General features: G+C 41.2%; 1 protein-coding gene across 1 annotated transcript; it reads right to left on the reverse strand.

The window, feature by feature from the left end:
- Positions 1–427: 427 nt before the first annotated feature.
- Positions 428–15133, reverse strand: cdk7 (cyclin-dependent kinase 7). The gene is made up of 12 exons (NM_001017219.2): positions 15003–15133; positions 12754–12813; positions 12078–12111; positions 11782–11849; positions 10258–10326; positions 5527–5637; positions 4883–5001; positions 3676–3775; positions 3460–3546; positions 2899–3048; positions 1403–1550; positions 428–626 (listed from the first exon to the last, which is right to left on the reverse strand). Exons 1-12 carry the CDS (start codon positions 15084–15086, stop codon positions 598–600), a joined length of 1059 nt encoding a protein of 352 aa, NP_001017219.1. The 5' UTR covers positions 15087–15133; the 3' UTR covers positions 428–597.
- Between the last annotated feature and the right edge of the window lie 2108 nt (positions 15134–17241).

Here is a 17241-nt window from a genome sequence, read left to right on the forward strand (position 1 = left end):
CCAGGGTCTCTTTTAGTCTAAAATCGGAATATGAAATACACTTAACCAAATAATATATTTATTATTATTCCAATATTCCATTGTGGCCTTTAAAATTGAGCCATAAACATAAAAAGTATATATTTAATGAAGTATTTTTGTGGTTCATAGCCTCGCCTATATTTCAGAAGGGCTCGTCCGCACAGAAGGTGTCATGACAGTGTTCTAGTACAACTGACTGATCAATTCTGTGGCTTCATCAGATTTTATATAAACACGGGAGAAACCAGCTGTTCATCACCATGTTACCAACAGTGTATTTTAGGTTTCTCTTTCCTTTAAACCATTGAGCATCTATTCAGATCAGGGAAATGTTATTGCAGGTTAGAAAGAATGTGCCATCATAAAGACCTAAATTCACTGAATTGCCAAAACAAAACTAAAGCCTTTTTTTTTTTTTTTTTTTTTAGAAATTATTATTTTAATGACTAAATCTGTTACCAACCACGTAACTCAGTATTTACATATATTACAAGTTTTTCATGGACCGCTCTCTGACATCTAGTTTATAGCAGCAGTTTTCTTTCATGTTATGCATGTGGTGCACATGGTCTGCATTCAAAAATTCAACTTCTTAGCAATGTCTTCTAAAAGAGAGAAACAAAAGCCCAGGTTACTTGCACAAACATAAAACAAGATAAGGGAAACAGGTAAACAATTCAGGCCTGGCTTCTACTCTTCTGCATTACAAGACAGGATAGCCAAAAACATAGATTTTTCTTAAATTATCTTTTAAATATTAATACAATAAGATAACCTCAGTCCTGGGGAACTAAAGTAAATGGATGAGAAAAATGTGTAGCAGTTTGGCATAGAAAAAAACATGTGTGTCTGTCTCCTGAGAAATGGGACATCATCCATTATAGCTTGTCAGAAAATACGCTTAAACAAATGTATTCTGTTTGTTTCCTGAAAAAGAAAAGTAGGATTTTTCATATGTTGCCGCTAGACCACAGCTACCAGCATTCTCTACCAACAGACCAAAGTACAGGAAATTTTGGGATATGTTAGAATACTGTTACTGTATATGCCTATATGAAAAGCAAATACATTCAGGAAGACTCTGCAACTCTATTCAAATTGTTTATTACAACTGGGTGCCTTCTGACTATGCAACACAAGCCTAAAAGTAGGCATGAATGAAACAATACAATATTATTCGCTAGAGTAAAAGTGCTTAGTTTCCCTGGAATGTGCCTAATAAAAGCCACTGTTTGTTATTAACTTGCCTTGCTCTTTGTCTGTCAATCATGAGGCTTCTTTATCTTTAATAAAACAGTGCCCTGAATCCAAGAACCCAGGGCTCTCTGCCCAAATACTCTGAATCCCAGGCAGCAGCAAACAAGCTGTGCCTGACACTTACTTTGATCCATGCCTTCTGTCCGCTTTCTCTTTATGCCTAGATTGAGATTTTGCTGCTCCTTTAACGCTTCTACAGAACAATTTGGTCTTGGCAAAAGGCTTCCTGGGGTTGGCGCCGGTCTGTTGCTAAAATACCTTTTTCTGAGTGCCTGTGGGAACATCAAGGAGACCATTACTGCTTTAAGACAAAGACACTTTATAATTAAAAACTAATTTCACACAAAATGTGTATTTTTTTCCAGTAAAAACTGCTTTAAGTAAGATTTTGTAAGAACTGCAAGAACCTTATTAGCTATTAAATCCACTCATCACTAATGGAAATGTGTAGCCTTGCCCATTATTAATGAATTAATAATGATCTGGCCAGAAGTTAAGCAGGAACATATTTAGCTGGCTGTTGGCACAATGGGCATTTTATCCTATAATGGAAAATTACAGCAACTGGATTTTTTTTTGCCACCAAGAACTTCTTTTTATTAATTGGAAAGGATATTGCCCATGTATCACTACAGAATGTTGTACCCACATATGTGGGTACAGATGATAACCCATGTACAACTAAGCTAAAAGCCCAGAGCTCCACAGCATGTAAAAACAGAATTAACACCCTTCTCCAATATTTTTCCAAGAACAGAAGCATTGTTCAGCTTTCGCTATTATAGTTGGACAATTATACAACATAATAAATACATGAGAATCAGATTCTTACAATGATGTCAAGCAATGAGTCAACATTAGAAACCTGGGGGTCATAAACAACCTCTTGGATGACCACATCCTGGCATGTAACTCTACCACTGTAAGGGGCCTTTTTATTATGCTGTGTAAAGTGAAATTCGCCAAATAAATGGTGTAAAAATCTGTGTAAAATAAATGGACTCTACACCGTTATTTTACGTAAGTTCTGCCAGAAAAAAAAACACAAAGAAATTACGCCATTTTCTACGCAGCGAAGCATGGAGAATTTTGAGGCCTTTTTTACACAGCATAATAAATAGGCCTCTAAATGTCACAAAGCAATGCCATGGCCAGATAACAGAACTCAGCATGAATGAGTGCATGCCTAGCAACCAAGTTGGATCATCTGAATTGGCTGCATCCATGCTGCGTTCTACATGGGAACAGGCATGGGGTTCAAATCGGAGTCTGAAATGTGATAGGAGTACAGTTGTTTCTCAACAAAAAGAGACCCTCAAAAAAACAAAAACTATTTTCTTGCCAACTCTGGCTGTTACTTTGTTTTATCCCTTACGATAAAATGTATTTATAGTACAGCTATTTTATAGTAATATATATATATATATATATATATATATATATATAGTAATATATGGACACACAAGTGGTATGTGAAAAAAAGATATTTTGTTGTTTTTATATTTTAGAGTGCTGCTGGTCCTTACCAAACATATGTATTTTCTTTTTTGACCACTACAGAGCGTTTGGACACTAGAAATTTTTTTTTTTTATGTGAGCAAATGCTGCAACTTTACATACCTGGGATGCTGTGCATCGTGCACATGGATTAAAGGTAAATAAGCCTTGCAAAAGTTCAAGAAGATCATCACCAGCTGCAATAAAAATATGGTGGAGCGGTGTCCCTGGAAAACTTTTAAAGGCAACGTAGTCTGGAAGGCTGGACATGCCCTGTACAATTTTAAAAAAATAGATATATTAAATATCATATATAAAAAAACAGATAAAGCATATATATTATTAAACAGACACTATTCCTATATATGAGCTCTACCTTTTCCCCTTATTTTGTCTTTTTTATCTTTCCTTTATAATCTTATGATTTTGTGCTGTGTTTTTTTTAACCCACTTTCTCCTGTTTCCTTTGTGAAGAAGTTTGTATAAAAAAAATGCAGGCTGGAGAAAGTGCTCCTAGAGAATAGCAATAGGAAGGGCCAGCTTCACTGTCATTTTTCAAGCATTTTAGCAGAAACCATTCTCTGCTGTTACAGCTCTTGTTTCCACCATGTGGCAGAATGCAGAATCTATACATAGTGTAAAAAGCAGAAGCGATTATTTCCCTTCAACTGTGAGTTTACATACCGGCCATTGCTCTTCTGTTGGTGTTCCCAAAGTTTCAAATATTCTTGTAAGTTGGTCTAGATCAGAGTCCCCAGGCAAAAAGGGCACCTTTTAAAATACATTACAGAAATTAAACCTTAGTTACTATGGTGATCTGATTTGTAGTTCCACAGGTAAAAGGTTCATGATTAGGACAACCATGGCAAAAAAAAAAAAAAAAAAGTGTCTGTAACTCACCCGAAGTAGCAGCTCTGCTAAGATGCAGCCAACTGCCCACATGTCTACTCCCACACCGTACATTCTAGCACCAAACAGCAACTCAGGAGATCGGTACCACCTATAAAACACAAGCTTATGGTCACTGTCTCTTAACCTAATTAAAAACATCAACACTAATTTTCAGACAGTTTTAGAAAGTTTACATTAAGCTTCAAAAATTCAAATACAATGAATGGGGTAACTACATCTTCCTCACCAACTCCAATACCAATTTAAAGGAGAGGGAGGGGCTAAGTCACTTGGGGGTGCCAAAATGTTAGGCACCCCCAAGTAACGTTAATCGATTACCTTTTACCCCGGGCTGGTGCCCCTGTTAGGAGAAAACTGCACCAGCTCGGGGCACCTGCAGCGAGTGTTTCCTCTTCCTGGTTGCGACTTTAACAAAAAAGTCAGCTTTTCACTCTACTGCACATGCGCCGGCCCAGGGATTTTGCTGGCAGCAGGAAGAAAGAAATCGCTCGCTGCAGGTACGCCGGGCTGGTGTGGTTTGCTCCTAACAGGGGCACCAGCCCGGGGTAAAAGGTAAGCGATTAAAGTCACTTGGGGGTGCCTAACATTACATGTGCGCAAAGATACTTATTCACTGTAAAGTTCATCAAGAATGCAGGCTTATTGAGGCAGAACTTACTTTAACAAAAGTCCTGCTTGGATTGAGCACTAATTGGTTAAGCAGAGCTCAGGACAGAACACCCCAGCAGAGTACACAAATAGAGCAGAGTTTCTATAGAAACCAGCACTGCCATCTCTTGACTGGTTGAATATAACTGAGCATGCTCAGAAGCCAAAAGCCAAAGTCACTTCCTAAGGGGAGGGCCAAGCAGGGTAGAGGAGAAGTTATCCTAAGTGATTAAGGGATGCAGCCTTACTATTAACCTTTCAACACTGGCAGGCATTTAGATATTTTAAATTAGGCTGTTCACGGATTACATTTTTTAGGGGGGGGGGTTACATGTCCTTTGACTAGAGAGAGTGCTACATTATTGCGTACAGGGTTCAGTATCTGGGATGAGTATACATTTGTCTCCTATGTAAAAACAACCAATAAACAAAAACTGAAAAAACAAAAATAACCCCCATAAGCATTCCCCATTCACCTGCATTAACATATAAAGTAGTTGTGCCTACAATACTCTGCAGCCCACTCCGGGGTATAGAAAAACTCTACCTTGTTACTACTTGATGAGTATATATTCTGTTTGGACTCCCAAATGACTTTGCAAGACCAAAATCAGCAAGTTTAAGGACCCCATTTTCATCCAGCAGCAAATTATTTGGCTTCAAGTCCTATAAAAATAAACACATTATTATACATAACCATATACTGTAAAAGAGACCTTCTGTGGGATACAGCGTGTGACAGACTGCCTCATCTCTTAGTGAGACCCTCTTCCAGGACAAAAAATGGAATTTTGCCCATAAAACATATAAAAAGTGCCTCCTAGTGTAGCTCTCATATCCAAGAGCCAAACTAGAGTACAAGAACTCAAAGGAACACATGTCACTTCTATAAGAGCATGTGCCACCATATCACAATATTTAGGTTTGAATGAGAATGTTCTACAAATTTTCATAGCTACAAAATATCTGAATTAAGGGAAGAGCAGAGTTTTTATAACTTGCAATATTCCAAATCACAGCAGTGCATGAATATCAAATCTGGTGTCCTAAAGTTTGTAGTACATTGAAAGCAGGAAGGCAATGTCTGTTATCTATAATATAATATTTAATATGGAAATGTAATGTGCCAGGCACCCTTGAATCATTGCATCTTCACAATCGACTGACATTTGTAATAAGACATTTACTTACTCTGTGCAGGATCCAGAGGTGGTGTAAGTATTCCAAGCCCTGCAGAGTCATCAGCATGTATGATTTAATATGAGCTGGAGTTAATACCAAGCTGGTATCTTTTATTATAACCTACACAAAACAAACATTAGAAGATCAAGACAAATCTGTCATATCCATTTATCATGGTTATAAGTAGGGATGCACCAATTCCAGAATTTGGTTCAGTATTTGGCAAAGAATTTGCCTTTTTCAGTTGGATTCGGATTCTGCCAAAGCCAAGTGTCTGGCCGATCCTAATCCTTAAAATCATGTGACTTGGTTACATGAACACAGAAGTAAAAAAACAAAAGTTTTTAAAATGTAACCCTTCCGTAGCCTAATTTTCATATGTTAATTAGGATTTGGTTCAGTATTTGATGCATCCCTAGCAGTTTTATCTAAATTGATTCCTAAACTGGAGCTTTTGCTCATATATAGCACATCAGACAGTAGTGTAACAACAGAGGAAGCAGTCCCTGTAGCTGTGGGGGGCTGTCTGCTTCCTCTGTTGTTGTATATAAATCCCCATTCCCTGCTGGCACTCAAGTAGGAGAGGGGGCAGCAAGCGGGGATTTATATGCAAGAGGGTGGTTCTTCTTGTGGATTCTCCAATCAGAGCACAGCTTTCTTGACAGACAGTAAAATTGACCAATGAAGGCACAGATGCAGACAGGGCTCGGGATATTACAAACTGAAGGCAGTGCAGAAATAAAGACTGAAAAAAACAATCTGCAGACTGTAACTTTACCTGAGAACCAACTCTCAACTTTTGCTGCAGATTTCATCCCACTCCCAGAGGTACTATACACAGGTACTATACACAGGCACTATACAGTTCTAAAGGATGAATCACTAGCTGAAATTCAATTTTTTTTGGCCTGACCTGACATCTATAATATGCCTATCACCTACCCTAACAGATGGATGTTAAGTTAACGCTTTCCCCCTGAAAAAACTTATTGTGCTTTTATATATTTGTTGTTTTTTGCACTCACTTTTTTTTTTTTTTTAACTTTTGTCATTGTTTTGTTCATTTCTAGTTAGTTACAGTTGGGCCAATGTTGTGTATCAGTGCCAGTGTTATAGTGCCAGGGCCTAAATATTTCCCATCTGTACCCACTGCATCTCACTGCATATAATGTGCTGGTTTAGTAAATACAGACTGCGTCTCACTGTATATAATGTGCCTGGGGTGTCAGTACCCACTGCCTTTATTGCTATAAAACTAACGTAAACACGTCTAAAGGGGTGGTTCACTTTTCAGTTGGCATATTCCTAGCAACTTTGCAATTGGTCTTCCTAATTAATTGTTTATTACTTATTTTTCTATGCAGGCCCCTTAACTATTCATATACCCATCTCTTATTTAAACCACTACCTGGTTGTTAGGGTAAAAACGACCCTAGCAACCAGATAGCTGCTGAAATACCAAATAGAGAGCTGCTGAACAAAAAGCTAAATAACTGAAAAACCATTAAAAATAAAAGAGGACCTCACCAAAAAAGCTATCCTATACCAATCCCAACGAACCTTTGAAAAAGGAGATAAAAACGGGAAACTCCTGGCCTTTCTGGCCAAGGCCCAAACTTCTCCCTCTGCAGTAGCAAGAATCCAAACCTCAACAGGGACATGGGTCAATGAACCCTCACTCATAGCACAAGAATTTGCAACGTTCTACCAAAAACTGTACACCTCCACAGTAAAGTATACCCCTACTCAACTCTCCCAATACTTAGACACTATTACTATACCAACACTATCCCCAGGCTCCCGGGCACTTCTAGACCACCCAATATCCACCCAAGAGATAGAGCAGGCCATTCCAACAAAACCCCAGGCCCCGATGGACTCCCCGCAGAGTGGTATAAAGCCCTGTCAAAAACAATCTCAATTCACCTTTTGGAAACCCTACAATATGCATACGACAACAAGACGCTCCCCCCATCCCAACTAGAAGCCCAAATAGTGGTGATCCCTAAACAAGGGAAGGACCCAGCCGATTGCTCCTCCTATCGCCCTATTTCCCTCCTGAATACCGATGCAAAAATATTAGCAAAAATCCTGGCTAATAGGCTAAAAAGGGTTATAGCTGACCTCATACACCCCGATCAATCAGGATTTATGCCAGGAAGGTCCACTGCCTTTAACATCAGACGCTTATTTACTAACCTGCAACTGACACACGCAGAGAAAGGATCCAGAATCATTGCCTCTCTAGACTCTGCTAAGGCATTCGACTCAGTCGAATGGCCATACCTCTGGGAGACACTGAAAAGGTTTGGCCTGGGTCCAAGATTCATTGCATGGGTAAAACTTCTATACAATGCTCCAAAAGCATGTGTCAGGGTCAATGGGATCACCTCGGCCTTGTTTCCCCTGACAAGGGGCACAAAACAGGGATGTCCCCTATCCCCTATTTTATTTGCCCTAGCAATCGAGCCCCTGGCTATACTCATTAGAGAATCACAGTCTATCAAAGGTCTCACGTATCAAACTATAACCGAAAAAGTCTCACTTTTCGCAGATGACCTACTTATATATCTAGCTGACCCCGACACATCCTTATCTACTCTGTTACAAACAGTCAACCAATTTGGTAACTTCTCAGGCTTAAAAATAAATTGGGAAAAATCGGTCCTCTATTCTCTAGATAATCCAAACCCCCCAGCCCTGACAGTAGATACTCCCCTCAAATGGGTCTCTTCCTTTAAGTACTTGGGCATTACAGTACACTCAAGACTTGATCAATATATACCCCACAACCTAAACCCTATCATAACGTCTCTCACGAATGACACGGAGAACTGGGCCAAACTCCCACTAACTCTATGGGGGCGAGTCAACATCTTTAAGATGATCTATTTACCAAAGTTTCTCTATATTTTTCACAATGCTCCAGTATATCTCACTGCCAAAGTATTCAAAGCTATTAACAAAATACTTATTCCTTTTCTGTGGGGTAATAAACAACCTCGTATTGCATGGGAAAAATTAACTGCCTCCTACACAGATGGAGGATTGGCGCTCCCGAATTTACAGTTGTATTATATGGCTTCACAGATATACTATCTGCACTGGTGCTTCCTCCCAGACCCTTACAACCCAAACATGACACTTCAGGCTCTTACTCTGGGCTCAATAGAAGGGATGAACAATTTTCCCTACCGGCACGTAAACGACTTCCCCAAAGTACCCACCACTCTCTCGGTGCCATACAGGAACTGGATTGCAGCCTTGAAACTATATAAAAGAGACCCACCACTGGTCTCAGCTAGGCTCCCAATATGGGGGAACTCCTACCTTCCACATCTCCGAAACCTGCAAGAATTTATATTATGGCCAACTCAAAATTTCAAATACCTCGGGGACCTGCTGATAAACTCTACCTTCCCCACATATGAACACATATCCTTGAGGTGCCAGCCCACAAAACCACAATTTTATAGATATTTGCAACTCAGGCATGCTTTCAATGCCCAATTTGCTACACTTAGCCCAGAAATAACATCACTCGACATAGAACATATCCTCCATAAGCCTGAGGCTCCTAAACTAGTATCACATATTTACAGTATTCTCCTTTCTACCAAACCCAGGCCATTTGAAACAGCCAGAACCCGATGGCTCACTGACATTCCACAACTGACCTCTGAGGTCTGGGAGGAAGCAACAGATAACTGCTACAATTATTTAATATCAACCAGAGACTGCCTGGTACAGTACAAAATTATGCACCAACTATACATCACACCGTACAGGCTACACAAAATGGGGAGGAAACCAGACCCCTCATGTCCCAGATGCAATGCTTCACCAGCAGGATTTTTCCATAGGATATGGAGCTGTCCTGACATCGCCAGGTACTGGTATAAAATCCTAAAAAATCGAGCTGATAACCTGGACTTTCCCCATGTCACGTCTCCCTCCATATGCCTTTTTGGAATACTAGAAGACATTATTCCAAGCAGTTACGCCAGAAATCGGTACCGAACCCTTCTTTTTTATGCTAGGAAAAACATCGCCATGCATTGGATGGGAGCACGGCCACCGTCCATAAAAACATGGACACAGTTGGTAAACCAAGCAATCCCACTAATTAAACTTACCTCAGAAGCAAGGGGAACACAGGCTAAGTTTGACCTGATCTGGAACCCGTGGATTGAGGCAGGGTTGGACTAACTCTATACAACAAGTCTTATATGCAAAGTGGAATTACATCTCTATGTAGTATGTCTTGCAGATCTGTATAACCAATTTAAACTATTGGGAAATGTACACTACTAATGTTTGGCACAACTGTCTGTTTGTTGTTAATAAAAAAATTACCTTTAAAAAAAAAAAAAAAAAAAAAGAGGACCAATTGCAAATTGTCTCTGAATATCAGTCTACATTATATTAAAAGTGAATATAAAGGTGAACTACCACTTTAAGCTAACTGATCACAAACACAAATGTTTGCAGATCCCCTCACAGAAGTGCACGTACGAATACTTTTACATCATAAGTATTTTAGGGTAAAATAAAGCCCTCTCATCCGCACTTTTGCGCAGTATCCCTGGGAGACAGTGGGAGCCGCAAGAGGGAGTTGGGAGGTTAATTTTTTACACCAGCAGCGAATCCACGAAGTCTCACATTAGCTTTAGGTCAGTCTGTGTACAGCCCATATTTAGCCTTCCCAGCTAAAACTGTATACAGCCCCCCATATCTCACCTCAAGATCTGTCTCCATAAAATCAAACACCAGGCTTATGTTTGATTTGTGTCCAAAAGCATCCAGAAGCTAAAAAGAAAAACAAAAAAAAACAAACATTTTTTTTTGCAGTTTAAGAAAAATATCTATTTTCCCTACTGACGTAACCTGTGGATAATCAATGGAGATTTTTAGCTTTGACAGAAGCTTCAAAATAGTTTTATCTTAAATACACAGGGTGCTGGGTTGTCAGGCGGCACAGTTAAAGTAAAACTATATCCACAGAATGAATACTTACCCAACAGATTTATAGAGACCTACATTGTTTGAGGCTATAGTTTTCCTTTAACTACAAAGAGTGCTACAAAGAGTGCTGAGCAATCAGGTGGCACAGTTACCTACACAGGGTGCTGGGCTGTTATGTGGTAAATTTAACTTCACAGGCTACACATTTAGCAACAGAAGATGCTGGGTTGTCAGGTCAAGCCCCTTGCCTATGTGCCAAAGGTGGAACAATACAAAGCAAACTCTAATAACCCCTGTGTGTTTTAGTGTCCAAAGACAAATGTGTTGGTTGATTGGTTTTATTGTATAGGGTTGTTGTAACTTCCCCATATAAAGCAGCCCTGTGAGTTTCTCACCAGCAATGACATCCAGGCTTACTTTAAAAACCCCTGCTAAGACAGCGGATATCACATACATTCACAGCAGAAACTGCTTTGTGCATGATAAGCCCAAAATTATGATAAGCAACATCAATACAGTCAGTAGTTCTTTCAATCTAATACAATGTAAATAGAATTGCTCTAGTCAGGGCCGCCATCAGGGGGGCACAGGGGGTACAATCGTCCCGGGCCCGGATGATTTTAACTTTAAAAGGGGGCCCGGCCGTGCTAAAGTTTTCCCCTTTAATCAATTCCGGGCCCTGTCATTGGTGGCCAGCGGGTAATCCTATTGGTTGCGCCCCGTGCGTACATGTACGTCAGTACGCACGGGGCGCAACCTTATAAAAGGGCCTGTCTTCTGTCGGCTCTCAGAAGCGCTGCGGTGTCATCCAGGAAGGACCTTGCCGAAGCCACCGCGAAGGAGCCGCTGCCGCATAAGACACCGGAGGAGCTGAACAAGACGCTGGCTACCAATGTACTGGGGGAAGGGGGGCACAGCTGGCTACAAATGTACTGGGGGAAGGGGGGCACTGTTGGCTACCAATGTACTAGTGGGGCACTGCTGGCTACCAATGTACTAGGGGGGGCCCTGCTGCCTACCAATGTATTAGGGGGGCCCTGCTGGCTACCAATGTATTAGGGGGGCCCTGCTGGCTACCAATGTATTAGGGGGGGCCCTGCTGGCTACCAATGTATTAGGGGGGGCCCTGCTGGCTACCAATGTATTAGGGGGGGCCTGCTGGCTACCAATGGCTCATGTCTGTGAGTCCTTTGTACTGGTGGGAGGGGGGCCCAGAAATTTTTTTTGTGAGGGGCCCCGTGATTTCTGATGGCGGCCCTGGCTCTAGTGCCGAGTTAACATTATTTAAACTTTACTCACGCCAATGATATTAGGATGGCTTAACTCCTGCAGCAGCTTTATCTCTCTGAGTGCTGTTCTGTTTATACCTGAAATAAAAACAAACGTCATAAGAAGACTTGTAATCTATTCACAAAAATTAAACCATGAGAAAAAAAAAAACATGAAAAAACCATGAAGCAAAAAAAAGGGCACCAATAAAAATAAAACCAGGGCAACACTGGTTCAAGTGCCGCCATATTGACATTCTAGATCTACCCCTAGTAATTTACTTTTCTTATGGTAGAAATATATGTAGCTGGCTAATAAGCACTTACCATCTTTAGCCTCTGCTCTATGTCCCAGTTTAATCTGCAACAAGAAAAACCACATGTGCCTTAATAGAGCTTAGAGCCATAGATTCTATGTTTTCTGGTTCAGTCTTGCCTATGCCTATAAACGTGAATTAAAAAAAAACAGATTGCTGCTTTACTAAAACAAACAAACAAACAATATATATATATATACACATATACACACACACACAAACATTTGATACAGAGATACAGGGGATGGGTATGTATTATCATCTGATAATATACTAATGAACACAATACTGCAGCCTATTGCTGTTGTGTTAGTGTTGTAATAGTATATACCCTCTCTCTTGTACCATTTCCTCCTTCGGTGTTGTTCGCTATTGTTGACATTATTCTGGATGTGTATAATTACTGTTGGGTAGGGCCACCTGAGATTTAATGTGGGTGTTTCTATGCTGCCCTGTACAACCCTCCTATTATACAAGATGGCTGCTGCATTTATACACGTTACAAGATGCTATCAGTCTCCAATATTATAGTCTTTTACCCTTTTACCCTTATTTACAGTGTGGGCATGGCAAAAGCACAATTTGTTTGCGACATTGAACATGTAACATATAATGTGCAGAACATGCAGGGTACATGACATTAATAAAGCATTTAGCTGTGAATAAGAAAGCAGTAAGAAACATACCTTTTTAATGGCCACAATTCTATCTGTATTCTTGTCTCTTGCTTTATAAACTGTGGCAAACTGAGAAACAGAACATTTCAGAACAATATGAGTGGGAAACAGTTTCCTGTCAGTTCCTATATACACCTCTCTACTCTGTCACAGCAGAGCCAACACTGACGGGACTGCCTGAGCAGCTTTTACTGTCACTGCCATTTATGAAACCTGCCAGAGTTTAAGGGAAGATAAAACCCAAACATAACAATTGTGCCAAAAAAGTACAAGTACAGCACTATGTAATGCCAGACTAAAAGCACTATGTAATGTCAGGATACTACAGGTACAGCACTATGTAATGCCAGACTAAAAGCACTATGTAATGCCAGGACACTACAGGTACAGCACTATGTAATGCCAGGATACTACAGGTACAGCACTATGTAATGCCAGGATACTACAGGTACAGCACTATGTAATGTCAGGACACTACAGGTACAGCACTATGTAATGCCAGGACACTACAGGTACAGCACTATGTAATGCCAGGACACTACAGGTACAGCACTATGTAATGCCAGGATACTACAGGTACAGCACTATGTAATGCCAGGATACTACAGGTACAGCACTATGTAATGCAAGGATACTACAGGTACAGCACTATGTAACCCCAGGATACTACAGGTACAGCACTATGTAATGCCAGGATACTACAGCTACAGCACTATGTAATGCCAGGATACTACAGGTACAGCACTATGTAATGCCAGGATACTACAGGTACAGCACTATGTAATGCCAGGATACTACAGGTACAGCACTATGTAATGCCAGGACACTACAGGTACAGCACTATGTAATGCCAGGATACTACAGCTACAGCACTATGTAATGCCAGGATACTACACCTACAGCACTATGTAATGCCAGGATACTACAGCTACAGCACTATGTAATGCCAGGATACTACAGGTACAGCACTATGTAATGCCAGGGTACTACAGGTACAGCACTATGTAATGCCAGGATACTACAGGTACAGCACTATGTAATGCCAGGATACTACAGGTACAGCACTATGTAATGCCAGGATACTACAGGTACAGCACTATGTAATGCCAGGATACTACAGGTACAGCACTATGTAATGCCAGGATACTACAGGTACAGCACTATGTAACCCCAGGATACTACAGGTACAGCACTATGTAATGCCAGGATACTACAGCTACAGCACTATGTAATGCCAGGATACTACAGGTACAGCACTATGTAATGCCAGGATACTACAGCTACAGCACTATGTAATGCCAGGATACTACAGGTACAGCACTATGTAATGCCAGGATACTACAGCTACAGCACTATGTAATGCCAGGATACTACAGCTACAGCACTATGTAATGCCAGGATACTACAGGTACAGCACTATGTAATGCCAGGATACTACAGGTACAGCACTATGTAATGCCAGGATACTACAGCTACAGCACTATGTAATGCCAGGATACTACAGGTACAGCACTATGTAATGCCAGGATACTACAGGTACAGCACTATGTAATGCCAGGATACTACAGGTACAGCACTATGTCATGCCAGGATACTACAGGTACAGCACTATGTAATGCCAGGATACTACAGCTACAGCACTATGTAATGCCAGGATACTACAGGTACAGCACTATGTAACCCCAGGATACTACAGGTACAGCACTATGTAATGCCAGGATACTACAGGTACAGCACTATGTAATGCCAGGATACTACAGGTACAGCACTATGTAATGCCAGGATACTACAGCTACAGCACTATGTAATGCCAGGATACTACAGGTACAGCACTATGTAATGCCAGGATACTACAGGTACAGCACTATGTAATGCCAGGATACTACAGGTACAGCACTATGTAATGCCAGGATACTACAGGTACAGCACTATGTAATGCCAGGACACTACAGGTACAGCACTATGTAATGCCAGGATACTACAGCTACAGCACTATGTAATGCCAGGATACTACAGGTACAGCACTATGTAATGCCAGGATACTACAGGTACAGCACTATGTAATGCCAGGATACTACAGGTACAGCACTATGTAATGCCAGGATACTACAGGTACAGCACTATGTAATGCCAGGATAAAAGCCGTAAAGCAGTATCCAATTACACGACATTACATACAGTGCCACTAAGCATCTCTGCGCAGTAGTAAAGCCCCACGTGTCCCACAGGGACCCGGAACCCCACGCAGCAGCACCCACCTGGCCTTCCCCCAGGAACTCCAGCTTCTCATACTGCTTGGAACGGGAGCGCACATCCACCCCTCTCGCCATTATCCCCTCCATTCTCCGCGCAACCCTTTCCCACAGGTCACTGTCACATCGCCATTTAACACTTTGGCCACGCCCACTGCATGCTGCTACCGGCGCGACGGGAGCGCGAATGTGACGTAAGAGGCATCTGGTTTCCTACAACTACCGGTTGCTATGGAGATCCCTGCTACAGGGGAGAGGCGGGAATTGTATGGTGTCAGTGGCAAATACCGGTTGTTCCTCAGAAGAATTCCTTCTCTCGAGGGTAACGGTTTATTCTGTACTAATGAGCCGCCCCTGGCTGGGACGCAGCCCCCCGCCCTTAGGCGCTGTAGCCAAGCAACACTGTATGTTCTTAGCCCTTTCTCCTTTGGTCCCGGCGCTAAAATCAAGTTGGAAAGGTGAATGCTGTGAGCACGCCATAAGGGCACTTCTCGGATAATACTGAGTGCTAAAACTCTCCCGCAATAAATAATGGAGACATGAAATGCTTTGCCAGGAGCTCATTCTGTGAGGTGCCCATTGTGCAGCCAAGTTACAGCCCCTGAATAGAAAAGCCTCAGCCACATTTTGGGATATATAATATGCTAAGGCCAGAAACAAAAGCTTTATAAGACATGACATGAGGGAGATAATGATTCCACTCCAGGCCTTTTGAGACCTTAATTCAAATGATCATCTAGGGGCATATTTATTATGCTGTGTAAAAAACAGCGAGAAAATTCACCACACTTCGCTGTGTAAAACAGGCGGGAAAAAACGGCGTCATTTTTTACGCGTTTTTTTTTTTTCACCAGAACTTATGGAAAATAACGGCGTAATATCTGGCGTTCAGACGGCGATCTTTTCCATTTATTTTACACAGGTTTTTACTCAGCGAGTTAGTTTTACACATAATAAATACGTCCCTTAGTGTGAAACTGAATTTGGTCCAAAAAAACAGGACTGGATCATTATCTCCAGAGCTGACAATTTTTTTTATTCCGCATCTAGGGGGCTTTGCGGCGTGCATAGAGCACCACACAATAATTGACTGTAGTGTGTGTGTGATATGGACCTTTAGAGTGTAAGCTCCACTGGGGCAGCGACTCATTTTTTCAATAGCCACTTAATCTTCTCTATGTTTTGAAGTGCAGGAAGGAAACTGGAGAACAGAGAATTCTCTGTTAGTGATGCCGGATATGTATACATTATGAATAAAGGATAATGATATATATATATGACTTAGTAAAATATATAGTTATTTGTAATTATATGATAAAATAAATCTAATGAAATAATTTGCTCCTGTTGTGTTCCACATTATAATTAACTTAGAGTTGGCGCTTCTCACAAATTTACAAGTACTCTATATGCATTAAAATCACAGATCACTTTATTTTCTCAGGTAACAGGTGTATAGATACAAAGACAGTTACGTTCTACATAGAGCAGTTATATTAAAATGATGTGGGTCTTTCTACTCTCCCAAACATTTAAAATACACCTTATATACAATGAGATTCCACACCTTAATTTAAATACCGCATAGTATAGATACAGGGTACATCTAAATTAGGATTTCCCAGGAATATAAAAATCCTTCATATTAATCACGGTTCTATATTTACCTACCAAATAAAATGATTAAGACCACCATATATCCAATGACCGAATGTACCTTAACAAGGGAATTGGTCTACTTGGGTTTTATTCCCACATGGAATAAAACAAACTAAAATGGAGGTATCCCCAACAGTTAACTACAACTCCTATTAAAGGAAAAAGAAAGGTAAAGTCACTTGGGGGTGCCAAAATGTTAGGCACCCCCAAGTGACTTTAACCGCCTACCTTTTACCCCGGGCTGGTGCCGCTGTCAGGAGAAAACAGCACCAGCCCGGGGTAGCTGCCGGCGCTTCCTCCTTCCGGCTTCGCTGCGCGCGCATGCGCAGTAGAGTGAAAAGCCGAACTTAAACATTTAAGTCGGCTTTTTCGCTCTACTGTGCATGCCCGGCCACCGGCAGTTTAGGAAGTGGAAGGCGGAAGGAGGAAGCGCTGCGCTCCAGCTACCCCGGGCTGGTGCTATTTTCTCCTAACAGGGGCACCAGCCCGGGGTACAAGGTAAGCGGTTAAAGTCACTTGGGGGTGCCTAACATTTTGGCACCCCCAAGTGACTTTGCCTTTCCTTCCCCTTTAATAGGCTATGAGA

This window comes from Xenopus tropicalis, chromosome 1 (genome assembly GCF_000004195.4).
Source record: "Xenopus tropicalis strain Nigerian chromosome 1, UCB_Xtro_10.0, whole genome shotgun sequence".
Taxonomy (NCBI): domain Eukaryota; kingdom Metazoa; phylum Chordata; class Amphibia; order Anura; family Pipidae; genus Xenopus; species Xenopus tropicalis.

Bases quoted from the DNA above. Each gene is read 5' to 3' on its own strand.
- cdk7 (NM_001017219.2), bottom strand. From the start codon at position 15,086: ATGGAGGGGATAATGGCGAGAGGGGTGGATGTGCGCTCCCGTTCCAAG. The intron at 3,049-3,459 runs GTATGTAAACTC...AAAATTGTACAG, and splicing joins CAACAGAAGAGCAATGGCCG to GGCATGTCCAGCCTTCCAGA. The intron at 1,551-2,898 runs GTATGTAAAGTT...ATGTTCCCACAG, and splicing joins CACGATGCACAGCATCCCAG to GCACTCAGAAAAAGGTATTT.